The sequence below is a fragment of the Maniola jurtina genome, chromosome Z, assembly GCF_905333055.1.
Source record: "Maniola jurtina chromosome Z, ilManJurt1.1, whole genome shotgun sequence".
Classification (NCBI taxonomy): domain Eukaryota; kingdom Metazoa; phylum Arthropoda; class Insecta; order Lepidoptera; family Nymphalidae; genus Maniola; species Maniola jurtina.
The window spans coordinates 5,134,728-5,151,704 of NC_060058.1; the positions used below are offsets into that span (position 1 = coordinate 5,134,728).

Here is a 16,977-nt window from a genome sequence, read left to right on the forward strand (position 1 = left end):
CATTCATCTATTTCGTACAGAAATACTTTTAATATCGTAATGAATATAGACTACTTTTTATTCTGGAGTATCAAAGAGTTCTAACGGGATTTAAAAAAAAACTTATGAGGATGATGTCGCGGGAATCGATAAATTCACCAATAAATTCCTCATAAAGGGTGTTTGTAAAAAAGAAAAGATGATAGTAAATAAATTATAAATCTTTCAGAGCACACACGCTAAGTAAAAAGAAAGGTTTTTCTGGAACGATGAAGCCCATGTCAGCGCACGATGAAAAAACCTTGGAGACGGCTGTGGCTCTTGCTAATGAAATAACCTCTCGGTAAGTAAGGATCATGCTTCAAATTTTGTCTTTTTACCCGACTTTAGGTCGGTTGTGTGTTTGCCAGTTTATATGCGTGTATGTTTGTTGGTTCATCGAGTCACTCATGATCAGGTCAAATTGTACCTGTATATTTTTGTTTGGCTTGGTATGTGTTTTTCTGTACTAATTGTACAATCACTTGTTGTTTTAAACAGCATTAATAACATGTTTAAACGTTTTTTTGAAGCCTTGTTTTATAATATTGTAAGAGTTGTCTTCATTACTATTATAACGTGTATACCGAGACAGCTTTGTTACGTCACATTTCAACCCTCCCGTATCGCGTACCGCTCTACTGCCGCAGGAGCTTACTGAGTTATACGTGATGCCTATTTAGCGTATGACTGAGGAGGCTCGTGCGCTATTGGAGCGGTGCGGGAGGAGTGATAGTTGTCACAAGTTGACGAATTACTGAGCGCTCGCGTCGCGTTATAATACCTACCCCTCCCGCACAACCGCAGAAGCCTACTCAGTCATGCGCTATGCCCAGGTATAGCGCATAACTGAGGAGGCTCGTGCGGTATTGGAGCGATGCGGGAGGCGTGATAGTTGTCACGAGTTAACTAATTACTGAGCCCTCGCATCACGTCATCACACCCCTCCCGCACGGCTCCACTACCGCAGAAACCTACACAGTTATATGTAATGCCTTGCTTTACAAGCATTTCCAATCTAACTCAACCCCCATTCCGTAGGTCTATGAACGATTTGGAAAGTGACCAAAAGCCCCTCACGTCGCCATGCGAACGATCCAAATTCCCGTTCAAGTTCCCGCTCGTATCATCACTGCACCATGTCACCAGTCACGATACTGATAAGGAGGCTTCTGGTGAGTATCACACTAATATTATAAAGGAGAAAGTTTGTATGTGTGTGTGTGTATGTTTGTTACTCCTTCACGCAAAAACTACTGGACGGATTAGGCTGAAATTTAGAATGGAGATAGATTATACCCTGGATTAGCACACAGGCTACTTTTTATCCCGGGAAATCATAGAGTTCCCACGGGATTTCGAAAAAACCTAAATCAACGCGGGCGAAGTCGCGGGCATCGGCTAGTTTAAGCTAAACACAAAATATTATTATCCATACTAATATTAGTAAAGAGTGTGTATGTCTGTCTGTCTGCTAGCTTTTCACGGCCCAACAGGCTAACCGGTTTTTATTTAATTTGGTACAGAGTTAGCTTACACCCCAGGGGCGGACATAGGCAACTTTTTATCCCGGAAAATCAAAGAGTTCCCATCGGATTTAAAAAAACTTAATCCACGCGGACAAAGTCGCGGGCATCATTTTAAATATAAGGAAAAAGTGACTGACTGACTGATCTATCGACGCACAGCTCAAACTACTGAACGGATCGGGTTGAATTCTGGCACGCAGATAGTCATTATGTCGCCTAAGAAAGGATTTTTGAAAATTCAGGGGTTTGAAATTTGTGTAGTCCACGCGGACGCAGTTGCAGGAATAAGGTATACGAGATATAAAAATATAAATAGATAGAAAACGCCTTCTTCAGGCTGAAATAAGACACTCGACAGAAGTGATTCGCTGTAATCCACCAAAACAGACAAAATTTATGATGAGCTCGGTAGCTATCATTCAGTGTTTAGACATTGAGTTAGCGAATCAGCCCGCAGGTTACTTCGTAGTCCAGGGCCAACGTGTATCGGAATTTAAAAAAAACTTTACTATGAATTTATTATGAAATTTTGTCTGAATTCTAAACGCTGTAATTTATATTGCAGATAAAGCTGAACGCCGTAATTTTAGCGAGGAAGCTAAGAGCGTCCCAGACATTCAGGTACATCTAAATATTATATTTAATTATTTTTTTCAAAACTCTGTCCAGAAACCTCGGAAATAAGGGTCAAATGAAGCCCAGATCTAAATCTGACCATCCCAACTCCACACAGTCTTGTCTGTCTTACCTCTAGAGTGTTTTTGTAAAGTGCGAAGGCAGAAGCTTGCGAAGGAGGTCCTGAATGAAGCCAGCCTTCCTAGCCGAGGGGAGGTGGCGAGCGAAGCAAGCTGGCGACCTCTGTAGCAAAATGTATGTAGACGAACCTGAATGAAGGCGTGACGAAACGAGCATCTCTCTTCGCGCTTTACAAAACTTCTTTCTCTTATCCCATACAAATGACAAAGATAAAAACTCAGTGGGCGTTAACCATCTTAAGTGGCCAACCAATCACACACAAACGAATCTGTGTTTTTCATACTACTTTATTCTATCAAGGACATTCAATACGAAAACATAAGTTTGGGATTGGTTGGTGGCGCAAAATGGTTAACGCCCACTGAGATACCAAGTATGCGGCCCAGGTGGAAGCGGGTACGTCCTGCTGGGCGGCCATCGTGTAGAAAACTTTTAATATTTACAAGAAACTCAAGAAAAAGGAAGACGCGCGGACGCGTTCTAATTTAGAGTGGGTGCCGAACGGCATGGAGAGTATGGCATCGCGCCCGCTACCCGCCCGCAGGACGCACCCGCTCCCCTTGGACCGTAGACTCACTTCTCTCCGTGGAAAAAGTCTAACTACTCTGGTTTTTAATGCTGTTTTTGTCTCCTAGGCCACGATAACCAAGGAATGTAAACAAGCGTACGAGAGTTTAATCGAGAAACCAACTCCAGCGTCGTCTCTGATCTCGCAAATAGGCCAAGACTTGCCAAATACTGTGCCAAAGACCGACTACAAATTGTCGACAATACCGAAGCCTGCGCCGCGACAGAATGTCGGGCAATTCCATTCGCTACAGAAACAAATACCATACCAAACCAGGTAAATATGTGGGCTGTTTCAAAAATTGTTCATTAAAATGAAAAACAGTTTCAGTTTGTAAAAAGTTTATTCATAATTTTTCAATATACACGTATTCCCCTCTTACCCCAATGCACTTACGCATTCGAGTGAACCAGCTTTCGAAACTAACTCTTTACCTTTCACCAAAATCGGTTAAATTGTTGGACTGTGAAAAGCTATCAAACAGACAGACAGACTTGTATTTATAATATTAAGCATGGATGCATAATGGTGGCCTCAAAAATGAACTTAAATAAGTCGTTGAGACTAGCTCAAAGTAACACGGGCTCAAAGAGTTACATACAAATCTTTAGGCCGGTGTTTTCTTTTGCATTTTACAATGGTCCTTGACATCGTAGTATCTCCGGTTTGTTATAAGTTTGACGTATATATCTGTGTATCTGTCTGTGGCATCATAGCTCCTAAACTAATGAAGCGATTTTAATTTAGTTTTTTTTGTTTGAAAGGTGGCTTGATCGAGAGTGTTCTTAGCTATAATCTAGTTCTCACCTCTGATTATGTGAGCGGTACACGTTACATGTCACACTATGTATATTTATTGTTATTCTTATGACATTGTTTTCAGAAGTCTCGCCGCGGAACTATCAGACGCACTTTCAAAAGATAATGCTGATGTAAGTTGTGATTCTTATTTAACTAGCTGATGCCTGCGACTTAGTTCGCGTGGATTTAGATTTCCATAAATCCCGTGGGAACTCTTTGGTTTCCCAGAATAAAAGTAACCTATGTCACTCTTCAAGTCATCAACTATGTCCATGTAAAAAAATTGGTCAAATCCTTTCAACAATTGCAAACTAACAATCAAACACACTTTCGCATTTAGGATACGGGTAGTGGTTTTTTTTTTTTTTTGCTGAAATGCAGATTAGCATAGATTTTACAATTAATTTTAGTTTCGAATATCTTTCTTCTCATTTTCATATTATTCCAATTCACTTTCAGAATGTAAACCTGATACCGCTGCCGCCACGAGGAAGCAAACCAAAACTAGTCGACAAACCAAGGCATTTTAGAAAATATCCACTAAAATTACCCACCGAAGCCGCTGGCATTGAGAAAGCACCTATAATTACACCTCCTCAAGAGAAAGTGCCATCAGTCATCTATCAGAACACAGTTAGTTGTTCAATTCCTCTAAGGAAGGTCGAGGTTAGAACGTCAGAACGTAAGGTACCAGCAGTTAACGCTGGTGTCGATGTTTTCGACGGTCCTGAACCCGTCAAAGTTCATACAAATCCGTTCACGGCTGGCCCCAATAGTGAAAACGTTTCCCAAAACGTACCCGGACCGAGTTCAGTAAACCCTTTCAAATGCTATCTCGAAGAGGATACTTTCGAACACGCATCATCTGATGATGAAACTGAAACAGAAGGGAACGCTGAAAAGGATTTTGAAAAAGTTTCACTAACTAAAGGTAAACACTGTTAAAAATTTAAATATTATTTTATTTATTTATACATGTACCAATAACTTAAAATTAAAACATATAATGAATGAACAGACGCGCACGAAGGATAACTTACATATCTCTATCGGAATAATATCTTCCAGCAGCCCTAAATTGTGGAAAAATTAAATTGATAATTCTTGAATTTGAAGTGACTACAGAGCCTGTAGGAACAATCCTTATAAGTAATCATGGTAATTTCTCATAAGAAGCTACCTGTAAGTTTAGACTTTCAGAATTGTGAGCTTGAAATTCTTGTTGAATAGTTAGAATTTTCGGTTGATTTAATTATAATGAAAGTTCGTATTTTAATAAGGGCTATTTCAAAAAGATGTCTCGTGTCTGCAAATAGTTGCAGTCTGATTTTTTCTTTGTTCGGGATCATCCATCCAATGCGTAGTACTAAATAGAGGTGACTGATGTTGATTTTGAAATTATTTTTTTTACAGACCATGTGTCGGTCGAAGACTTACTGGAATTCGCTGATCAAAAACCGTCAGCGAGGCAACGCGGTGTTGAATCTGACGAAGTTAGAATTATGAACAAAGTGCTCAAGCAGCTGGTATGTCTAGAAATTCTGGTTAAGATCAGGGATTACGTACATCATAGGCTAATTTTTGTATCGGAAAATCTAAGAGTTCCCACGGGAATTTTAAAAGCCCATCTGTTTTAACCAATTTTGACGGGTATAGAGATAGCTTGCATCCCGGAGACGGTCACTGGGCTACTTTACTACTATCCCGGACAATTAAAGAGTTTCGACGGGATTAAAAAAAATTACGAAGGCGAAGCTACATTATCTAGCATTTAGAAAGAAATAAATGAATAATTTCTTGAATCCGGTGTTTGACAACTAGTCAAATCAGTATCTTTTTATCAAACGTCAAAACACGCGCTTCGTATTCGAGCTTAGCTATGAAATACTGCTATGTGACGTCACAATGATTTGACGTGCTTTTCTTAGTTTAATCGATAATTTAAAACTGTTATTACACTTTTAACTAACAAAAGACGTGCATTTTACGTATTTTGGAAGACCCTCCATTCCAATAATCACTGAGAAATAATTTATTTTGGCAAATGCCGTATTGTGCCACAAATCACATGTTATACAAGGTTATACCTAAGAGTTTTCAATTTACTTATACATTTTGTTTTTTTTGCAGGTGACACCCGAAGAATGTCTCCAAGCTTTAGAATTCAGCGATTGGAACGTCCACATAGCCATTAAACTGCTAAGGGTCAAGATATCAGTAGGCGATGCTGCTCCTGTGACCTTCGAAGATTGCCGGCGTGAGCTGGAAACTGCGGACGGCGATATAGTTAAGGCGTCTACTGTACTTGTATTATGTAATAAAAACAGCAAGAACTATCCCGACGTTTAATTTCTTTACCAACAACAAAGAGAGTTAGGTCAAGTTGCATAGCAGGCGGTCAAAGTTACTTTACAGTTACCCTTTCTTATATAGTTCAATCTGCCATAATGCACAGGTTAGGGTTTTTAACCTAAATCATGGAGGTACGAAGGTTAAACGTCTACTGCAATATGCATTTCTAAAAAAAATTCCTCACAGTAAAATAAAAGCTTTAGTCGTCATTTCATAATCAATAGTGATGTTTCCCTTCACAAAAAATTATATGGGGTGAGTACCTGCAGCATCACGATGATTTTAGGTATACTTTCGTTTGTACACAAACTTGAGAGGTCTAAAAGTAAAACTGTCATTTTTCGAAGAGAATTTTGTGCAAAAAGCACTATATTATAGACCTGTCAATTTAGTTCAGAGATTCAGCACCTGATGAACGATGGTTTGATGAACTGTACAAAGGTACGTATGTATAGTAACGAGTACTAAACTACGAGTAACACACTCGGGTACGCTTTTTAACTCCCGATCCAAAAAGAGGGGTGTTATCAAGGTTTGACGTGTGTATCTGTCTGTGGCATACTACTAATTATTATTGTTTGTTTATGTACAAGGAACCAAGAGCTCTAATCCGCTAAACCAAACAAATCTGTGTGGTGCAACATGCAGCAAGCGACATGCACCCGCCCGCCCTTCCACTTGGTTTAGCGGATTTATATGATTCTAGGTTAACGGGGAGTACCCATAGGTTCGATTCCCTTGACGGGTCTCGACAGACACGACAGACAGACAACGAAGTGATCCTATAAGTTGTTCTTTTTGCCTTTTGAGGTACGGAACCCTAAAAATGGAACAATAAGGAAGTACATATTTTAGGTATTCGCGAAATCAGTTTAAAATGAGTTCAGGCGTAGGTGCAAACTTAGATAATCCTTGTATCTTCTCCTTATATTAGAATGTGTAGCCCTACGACTTTCTAGTCATAGTTTAATTAAATTAGAATGTGAGATGGGGCTAAAGACACGGTTTTTTTGCCGACAAACCTTTTGTTTGGCGGAGAGTAAGACATAGTTAAGTTACATAATTTGCTTTATTAGGGCTTATTATCTAAATGGCCGTAGTAGGTACATCCCAAACACGCATGCGCGATCTTTTCGGCCTAGTTCTCGGATGAGGCCGTTGCCTCAGTGTGTATAAACGTGTACGATAGTAGGTCCTTGTGTATGTGTGGGTTTGGCACGTAGGACGCGGTGCTCGACCTAGTTTCGCCGCTTACTCTGTAATTTTAAATAACGAACAAGTTTACCAGTATTTAGATTAATTCGTTTTAAAAAATATTATTACTTAAGGTCTGCCTTTTATTTTTGTAAGCTTATTGTTGCACCCAATTCTTTAAAATTTTTAGCAGTTGTTTGCGTAGGCAGATTAAAAAAAAAATGATTCCGACGAATTGAGAACCTCCTACGTTTTTGGAAGTCGGTTAAAAAAACATTCGTAGCTAAAATCCGGTGAAGAGCGAGTCGGCCTCTCATATATATTACTAGCTGATGCCCGCAGCTTCGCCCGCCTGGATTGGTTAGATCCCAGGGGATCTAACCAATCCACGCGGCATCAGGATTGAAGAGTTGGAATCCAAATTTTTTATGAAACAATGCCGCAAAGTTCCTCTATCGATTAAAAAAAATAATTACGCAAATCGGTTCAGAAATCTCGGAGATTTCAGTGTACATAGGTAGAAAAACACAACTCCCTTCTTGAAAGTCGGTTAAAAAAGTAGCCTATGTTACACCCTGGTCAATCCTCTACTTGTATGTGAAAATCCCGTTAAAATCGGTTCAGCCGTTCCGAAGATTAGCCTTTTCAAACAGACAGACAGACAGACAGACAAAAATTTTAAAAACGTGTGATTCAGTTATGGTATCGTTCAAATAACCATATGACCTTAATATGTGGTAGTTATTTCGAAATTACAGACAGACACTCCAATTTTATTTATTAGTATAGATATGATGTATGATGATACGGAACCCTTCGTGTGTGAGTCTGACTCGCACATGACTGGTTATTTATCCTGTTTATCCATCAATCAATTAGTTTGTTTGCATCTACTGCTGAACAAAGATCTTCCGCGCCACCACAGACGACCCTCCGCTTTTCTCATTCACCTCCTTCCAGCCACCTTCTTTGTCGACCTGTCAACAGTCCAGCGGGCTAGATCTGTAAAACAACTTGCATGAAAGTTTTAAAATTTTATGTACTTAATTTCATACTAGGTACGTATGAAATTACATACTTAAATAGTTTTTTAGAGGATGTAAGTATATTGTCTACGTCAAATAGCTATCTGCGTGCCAAACAGCCTGATCAATTTAGTAGTTTGAGCTGTGCGCTGATATATCAGTTAGTCAGTCACCTTTCCTTTTTAACTCCCGCCCCAAAAAGAGGGGTGTTATAAGTTTGACGTGTGTATCTGTGTATCTGTCTGTGATTCGTAGCTCCTAAACTAATGAACCGATTTTAATTTATTTTCTTTGTTTGAAAGGTGGCTTGATCGAAAGTGTTCTTAGTTATAATCCAAGAAAATCGGTTCAGCCGTTTGAAAGTTATCAGCTCTTTTCTAGTTACTGTAACCTTCACTTGTCGGGAGTGTTATAAATTTTTAATTTACGCTTGTAAAAAGATAATACTGTTGCATACGAATAGTCGAGGACGAGTAGTCCGTAGGTATGTAGGTATAACATTTAGTTCATCGTTATCTCCACAGTAACGCGCTAGTTGGCTAAATGGGTTATAAAAGGAGGACGCGACACTTATACGCTACGCGGCCTGGATATAGGTCGACTTGATTTGACCTGGTTTAGCTACTCGCTTCAAAGGATGTTGATAAATGCATAATCAAACAGAGCCGCTTTTCTATGTTGCGTTCTTGCTTCTCGAATGCAGAAAAAGTACCGGTCAAATGCTAGTCAGACTCGCACACGAAGGGTTCCGTACAAAAAGTAACTAGTCTTAACACTTTTTAATTTTCATGGCGGCCATTTTGTTTTGTTTTTGCGTTATATGTAACTAGCTGACGCCCGCGACTTTTGTTTTCCGGGATAAAAAGTAGCCTATGTGCTAATCCAGGATATTATCTATCTCCATTCCGAATTTCAGCCAAATCCGTCCAGTAGTTTTTGCGTAAAGGAGTAACAAACACACACACACACACACACACACACACACACACACACACACACACACACACACACATACAAACTTTCGTCTTTATAATATTAGTGTGATAGTGTGATGGTTCGGAACCTTTCGTGCGCACGATTCGCACATGAGCGATTTTTCTTCTACTTCTGTCCAGAGTTTTCACATCCATTTCCTGCACCATTGGTCGTGAGAGAAATAGTGCAGCTCCCTGACCCTGCCTTGCTGCCAGATCACTCCATAGCTGATGCTGAACTCATTCCAGAATCCAAGTAGGCCAACTAGGTAGATGGGTGACTAACTGGATAGCATCCGCCTCTCGTTGTTCCAGGATGTATCTTCCATGTAACCTGCAAATTTTTACACTGTTAAGTACTTGCTGCATTTCCTCAAGACTATAATAATGATATAGGGCTGTTCAATGTTGGTCCTGAATTACCTACACCTGGTGACCCGCTTGCTCCTTAGTCGTTAGCAATTGAAACCTTGTACAGTTGTAGTGGACACTTGCGGGAAGGTATCGTGAACGTACTATAGCCAGGCATTACTTAGCTAATCTATAATTAAAAGCTATGTGAAAATAAAGTATTACTACCTATACTAATATTATAAAGAGGAATTGGTTTGTTTGATTGTAATCGATAAGCTCTGAAACTACTGAACCGATTTTAATAATTCTTTCACCATTAGAAAGCTACTGCATCCAAAAGTAACACAGGCTATATTATATGATGTATGTATTATTATAATTAGGTATATCAAGTCACCCGAGCGAAGCCTGGTGGGTCAGCCAGTGTTCTATAAAAAGTAGATAAGCTACGACATTTAGAATCCGACACTTATTTCATTATCTTTTGAGGCTCTTCTCTTGAAAAAAATTCTTGTGAATCTCTTTAGCCTAATATCTCCTCGGAGTAAAATATTATGGTTCGGAGAGTATTTCTCTAAGTAGACTAATAATAAAATAAAGCCTATGAAAGTGGGCTAAACAGTTTAGGTTCGTAAGAAATAAGCGAAAGTTCGTGTTCTTTTCACTCGCTCTCGATTTGTAATTCTTATAAGGTGAATCGTGCTTGCTAGCATTTGGTATGTAAAGGCCAATCCAACTATCCTTCTAGGTAGAATAACGTATCCCTTAGCGTGCAAGTCATAAAGGCGCAAAAGCACTGCTTAGCCTAGTTAAAACAACTTAATAATACTTGTTTTTCATTATGATCTGCCAGTAAATAGGTAGCTTCTTAGTTTCTTACCTGAATTCCTATCTTTCCTGCATAATTCTATGCACGCCACTGAAGTCACCTATAGGTAGGTACATGTAAGTAGGTTACTGAATATTATTGGCCCGGATAAACAGACAGATCCACAATAATTAGACACTCAATTGTTTTGACATGGATTGTGTGTACAATTTTATTAGGTACCTACTCATAATGGTACCTAGCTTAAAATTAAATTAACACAGCTTGCGTTTTAGCAATAATAATAAATGCTTGTTTAGGTACTAGTAAGTATTTAAAATTATGATTATACAGACCTGAAATGAGCAATATATCTGTACTCAGTAATTTAATTGTGCATTAGATAGGTATGTAGGTAGCAAAAAAGATTAGACCGCAATAAAAAATGTCATTCTAATCACTTAGTGTTTTGTATTATTTTCTGACCTATTAACTTAGGACAGAAAATAATACAATTTTATAATACAGAATTTTTTTTTTAATTCTAGTAGGTAGGTACACACAGGCCATTTTATTCAGTCCAAATTCTGTGAGGTACCTGCCTAGTGCCTAGGTAGTTACATACTTACAATAAAATCATAACCCTTCCTTTTGGCTTTGCCGCAGTCGGGTTAAAAAAGTAGCACAGACTTTCAGAGTACTGTATAGGAATTGTTATAGCTTTTTATTTACAAAAGAAAGAACATTTTGTTTAACAAAAGTTATATTATAAAGGGTTTATCGTGAACACTGTAAAGCTCAAGTCTATAAGAACACTTAATATAATACCTAGACACGTTTTGTTCAAAGCTACCCTACCTGTGCGTATTCTAAGGGTCCAAGCACACACGATACTTTTAGCATCACCGAAAATAATCCGCTATCTATCAATGCATAGAAGTCGAACGTTCCGAATTTCCAATTCCAATCCATCAGATTTTAAGCCTATTCCAAACGTACAATTTGCCAATCAAATTGTCTTGTGTGGAGCAATTGGGGATAAATATAAATGTTGGCGATGTGTATTAACTTTTACTCACACACAATTTGATTGCCAATACATATCTATGACTAGCCGATGCCCGCGACTTCACCCACGTGGATTCAGGTTTTTCGAAACCCCATGGGAACTCTTTGATTTTCCGGGGTAAAAAGTAACCTATGTGCTAATACAGGATATTATCTATCTCCATTCTAAGTTTCAGCCAAATCTGTCTAGTACTTTTTGCGTGAAGGAGTAACAAACATACACACACACACACATGTACACAAACTTTCGCCTTTATAATATTAGTTGATAGCCAATCAAAGTGTCACGTGCGGAATAGGCTTCAAAGATATGTTAATCTAATCTAATTAAGTAATATATCAGTGTTCTATCACAAATCGCTGCATGCGCTCCATCCACATGTAGAGCGGTATCCGAGCAAACAATCAAATTCATTGATTGCGGATGTTAAAAGTGTCGTGTGTGTTTTGGCCCTAAAATAAACACTCAACAAAGGATGTTTGGGACCTGGAACTCAAAATACCAGTTAGAACTTACATTCATTGATGGTAAATTTATTCAGTGGGACCAGATACATAAATAAATAATCAGCTATTCAAAGCATTTTTTTAAAGGGGTCAGACCGACGTAAAGTCGCAACGATGGCGGATGTCTTTGTTGGCCATATTCAGATCTACGGGACCACCTGTAGATGAAGTAACATTCAATGCTATGCTATTATAATTTTGGTAAGGGTTTATCAACCTTTACGGATTGATTATTTACAGGAACTATTCACTTATGCTAATTTGGTTAGATTGTAAACAATTTCAACTAAAATTAGTTGAAAAACCTACAAATAATGTTAGCCTTTTCCGTAAAAAAAAACCGGTCAAGTGCGAGTCAGACTCGCGCACCGAGGCCCGAGGGTTCCGTATTCGGGTATTTTTTCCGACATTTTGCACGTTAAATCAAAAACTATTGTGCATAAACATTAATAAAAATCTGTTTAAGATTGTACAAGTAAAGCCCTTTCATTTGATACCCCATTTGGAATAGTTATGTTATCTTACTTTGAAAATAAAAACACATTTAATTTTTTTTTATTTGATATAGCCACTAATTCACGGTTTTCGGATTTTTTCCTTTACTTGTGCTGTAAGACTTAACCTACCTGCCACATGATTCTAGGTCAACGGAAAGTCCCTATAGGTTTTCTTGACAGACACGACAGACAGGTCCCGTTTTTCCTTTTGACGTAACTACCTACAGAACCCTAAAAATGTTAGCTGTTTGCTATGTTGATGTTCCACCAGAAACAAAGTCTTTTCCCAATGTTTCTGGTGGAACATCTACATACATTTTTTTTTTTAATTTTTCATTTTAGTAGATAAGAGAATATGTAAGTAGTTACCTACAACCGAATTATCGCCACTGTTAAGTTAAATTGAATAAACTTAAGTTATTGAGTTAAATTGAATAAACTATTAATAATAATCGACATCCCTAGGGGGACAATGCAGGTATATCAGCTACTACTAATATTAGGCCTATGTCTGCCTATCAACTAAGTAAATACCTATCTACTAGTTAATTAGTAAGAAATAAGTCTTTACGTAGAAGCATCGTGATGTCGTAGACATGTAGGTACCTACTCTGAAACTGAAAAAGTTGGTGGTCTGTAAAGTCGGTTTACTGACGATAGTTGAACGTGACAACAAAGGCCGATTGTGCTTCTTTGTCGCTCGTTCCGCGCTCTCGCTTGCACTTCAAGCCTTACATGGAACGCCTCAGAACGAGGTAACGCCGCATCAGTCATGTTTTTTCGTGCGTGCAGCCGGCTCTATCGAATTATAAGACGTTGTCACGTCAAAAATTTCCAAAAAAATAAAACCGACTTCAAAAACCACAAACACTAAAAATAGGATCAAATTTTTAACTGTTGACCCATTGTCCCTCCGTCCTCGTAGCACATAGAACTAGGAATTTATCTTAGCTTATCGTAGCACGAGGTCTACGTTCAAGTAGAGGAGAAAAATCTAAATAATATGAATTTAATTATTTGAAATAAACCGGGCAAGTACGTTATGATCCCTACCACAGCTTACGTCGTTATGACCCTTGTACTGCTTGTAACAAACTTCGAGGCGTCACCTATACACTGGCAGGTATCAAAAGTAGGAAGGTTAGGTAAGCTATGAAACGACTAGGTATATAAGTGTTTGAAAGTTTATATTAGGTATCATCATGATCTTCATCGCCGGCGCACTACTGAGAACGGATCTCTTCTCAGATTGAGAAGGGTTTGGCCATAGACAGCCACGCTGGGCAAGTGCGAATAGGTAGACTTTACACATATTTGAGAACATTATGGAAACTCTCAGGTAATGATACTATTTACCTAATTTATTAAAACGCACACAACTCCAAAAAGTTAGAGGTGCGTGCCCAGGATCGAATCCCCGACCTCCCGAATAGAAAGCCGACGTCTTAACAACTATTTAGGCTCTCACCGCTTTTTATTTCGAGTACGAGACATTGGAATACAAAATTAACGAAAGGGAGTCATTGCAAAAAACTAATAAAGCGGGGCCTAGTTAGTCCATGCGACAGTAACAAAGCCAATGTTAGCGATCCTCGAATATTTCATTTACAGTGCGATGGAAAAGCTGTTGTGCATTGGGGTTCGGAAGTAGGGCACCTAGTTTAGAACCCTCCCTTCCCTCCCGACCTGGGGGTCCGAACTGCGACTGACCTATATTTTGTTTTCTACTTTATGAAAGCCAAGCGTTGCCTTGCTACTCGTTCAATACTATTTTTTTTTAAATTAATTAATTTTCAAGTTTTATTTATTTAAATGTAAAATTTATTATTTTTACGCTTGTGTGTAAGATAGGGCACTTAACTGCTTATTTGCTGACTTTGGACACTTTACCGATTTTACCCAATTGTAACCCAATTTTCCAACTTTCATTGTAGAAGGAATGATCGCAGATAAGAGTTCCGGGATGCGAGTATGCGGGGTGTGAGCAGTACAAGGTATTCTCACGCTTATCAGATTTATTATTCAGAAGATTTCAGCCATATGGCATGGCATATACCTAATATCGATTTGATGATGAATGATTTTATTTCGTCAAAATCGTTTGTACCGACGCCCGATGGGGACGGGGTAGACGTGTTCTGGAGTGGAGATGGCGTACCGGTGTCCGGTAAGCCAGTGTGGGACGTCCTACAGCCCGCTGGACCAATGACCCGATGAAAATGACGGGGAGCGGGTGGATGAGGAAGGCGGAGGACCGTGTTTGGCGGCGCGATCTTGGAAAGGTCTATATCCAGCAGTGGACGCATACAGGCTGATGGAATGGAATGAAAAATCGTTTATATACGGATGGCTAAAAAGTTAGCAGACAGACAGACACTTTCGCATTTATATTATTACTATGCATTGTTTACAACTTTACTCGAATATAATTTTGGATAGGTACTCGTTCTGAATGCATTGATTATTGCCTATAATACCAAATCATGCTTTTATTATCTCCATCATATCGATTACATCTTTTTGAAAGGAACACACATTTGAATAGGTACCGAGTAGGTAGCAACATGAAGAATTGAGACCGAGGGAAAGTATAAAGTTGGATTGAGTTAAAATTCCAAATGCTGCAGCGTCGATTGAAACTTTCGCTTTCACGCACAACACGGCGGGCGTTACAAAACAAAATTAGTGTTGACCCAAATAGGATATAATAGTTGTGAGCCTGCATGAGAGAAAAAAATCAGTCAAGTGCGAGTTCGAGTCGTTCACAAAGGGTTCCGTATCTTGAAAGCAAAAGAGCAACCACCGAGTTTCTTCCTAGATCTTCAAGGTAGGAAACTCGGGCATTCCGAACCAGTGCAGATTCAACAATTATTGTAAAAGTTTATTTCAATTTTCGACAAAAAATCTTTATACTATTTCTGCAACGTACATGTATATTGGGATAGCATAGATAAGTATGTTTGTAAGGCAATATTTTAGATTTCTAATGAAATCTTAAATAGATTTTCTTAGCTTTGAAAACTTTGGAGAGTAGAAAGTAAAAGAAGAGTAGAAGAAGGTACTTTTTGGCTTGTTTACCTACTGTGACCGACGGACAGACGGGTGAAGAAGCACCATATTGGTTCTTTTTACCATTTTGGTAGGGAACTCCAAAAACGTTATACAGAGTAGGTACATAGACTAAATGACCGTTGGACATGGTAAATGCGAAAGTGTGTTTGTTTTTTGTTTGTCTTTCAATCATGCCGAAACGGAGTAACGCATTGACATGATTTTTTGCCTGTTATTATCAGGGCTCTCTCCGTCACTTACTCCATACAATCGTAGTTCCAATTTCATTTGAATATTAGGCAACCATAGTCCATGAAATGCAGACATATTCTAGAAAATAATATCTGTGCCTGTGGTGTTTTAGATTTTTGACTTTGACTTTGAGATGTTAAAAAACTAACCCTACACGGATGAAGTCGCACGCGTCATTTAGTATATGTGTACCTACCTAATTAGCAAGTTGATTTCTAAAGTCAATGTAACAAAATACCTATTATTATGTAGTAGGTAAGCTCTAACAGCTTTTAAATCTAGCTTTCGTATTAATCGTGTTGTGAATTCGACAAGTTGAATCAGTCTCGCACGGGTGGGCCTACAGTTATCTAACTTGGAACCAGAATTAACAAAATCTAATGAAGAAGAAGAAAAAATATTAAATAGGTAGGTACTTTTATTTGTGAATTACTCGGCACTGACGTTCTCAATAATCAACATCTGCACATGGTAATGGTTTTTTAACCCCCGACCCAAAAAGAGAGGTGTTATAAGTTTGACGTGTGTATCTGTGTATCTGTCTATCTGTCTCTGTGGCATCGTAGCTCCTAAACGAATGAACCGATTTTAATTTAGTTTTTTTTTTTTTGTTTGAAAGGTGGCTTGATCGAGAGTGTTCTTAGATCGAAGAAAATCGGTTCAGCCGTTTGAAAGTTATCAGCGCTTTTCTGGTTTTCTTATAGAGGTTTTTGTGTCGGGAGTTTTTAAATTTTGAGTTATTATCAAAAATCTTCATTCACGGATGTCACATTTCAATTCTGACCAAAATTACAGCTATAAGCATGCTATACCTAAGTTATAAATTATAATATTATCACACGGACGAAGCCGCGAGTAATAGCTGCTGTGTAGTAGAATAAATTAAATATTCACTAATTACAAACTAGGTCATACAAAGCGACAAGACTATCACAACTACACACTCGCTTCTCGTTGCTCGCCAACTCGTTTCTTGTTTTTAGCTCAACTCCCTTCCCACTTAGGTATCCTGGGCGGCAGGATTGGGTTAAACATCAAAATAAACCAGTCAAGTTCGAATTAGACTCGCACTTGAAGGGTTCCGTACCATCGTGAGAAAGTTTTAACACTATGTAATATTTAATTTATTTTTGATTTGCATGGCAGCCATTTTGATTTTTTTATTATTTGTTGTTATAGTAGCTGTCTCAACACACTCTATGAAAATTTCAACTCTCTACTTG

General features: G+C 38.5%; 1 protein-coding gene and 1 long non-coding RNA gene across 6 annotated transcripts in view; one reads left to right on the top strand and one right to left on the bottom strand.

Annotated features, from left to right (window-relative positions):
- The window catches only part of LOC123880598 (activated Cdc42 kinase-like), a 28,719-nt gene extending 22,694 nt beyond the window's left edge, over positions 1-6,025 (top strand). For all 5 annotated transcript variants that reach the window (XM_045928788.1, XM_045928790.1, XM_045928789.1 and 2 more), the window contains 8 exons: positions 209-322; positions 1,060-1,193; positions 2,113-2,168; positions 2,939-3,147; positions 3,755-3,803; positions 4,132-4,603; positions 5,086-5,198; positions 5,803-6,025. In XM_045928788.1, the coding sequence (XP_045784744.1) occupies positions 209-322; positions 1,060-1,193; positions 2,113-2,168; positions 2,939-3,147; positions 3,755-3,803; positions 4,132-4,603; positions 5,086-5,198; positions 5,803-6,021 (1,366 nt within the window). In that variant the 3' untranslated portion in view covers positions 6,022-6,025. The remainder of the gene's footprint in view (positions 1-208; positions 323-1,059; positions 1,194-2,112; positions 2,169-2,938; positions 3,148-3,754; positions 3,804-4,131; positions 4,604-5,085; positions 5,199-5,802) is intronic.
- Positions 1-16,977, bottom strand: part of LOC123880603 — a 32,538-nt gene that overhangs the window by 2,623 nt on the left and 12,938 nt on the right. The window contains exons 3-4 of the long non-coding RNA XR_006799297.1: positions 16,689-16,753; positions 960-963 (exon numbers count right to left, since the gene is read on the bottom strand). This is a non-coding gene — a long non-coding RNA (uncharacterized LOC123880603). The remainder of the gene's footprint in view (positions 1-959; positions 964-16,688; positions 16,754-16,977) is intronic.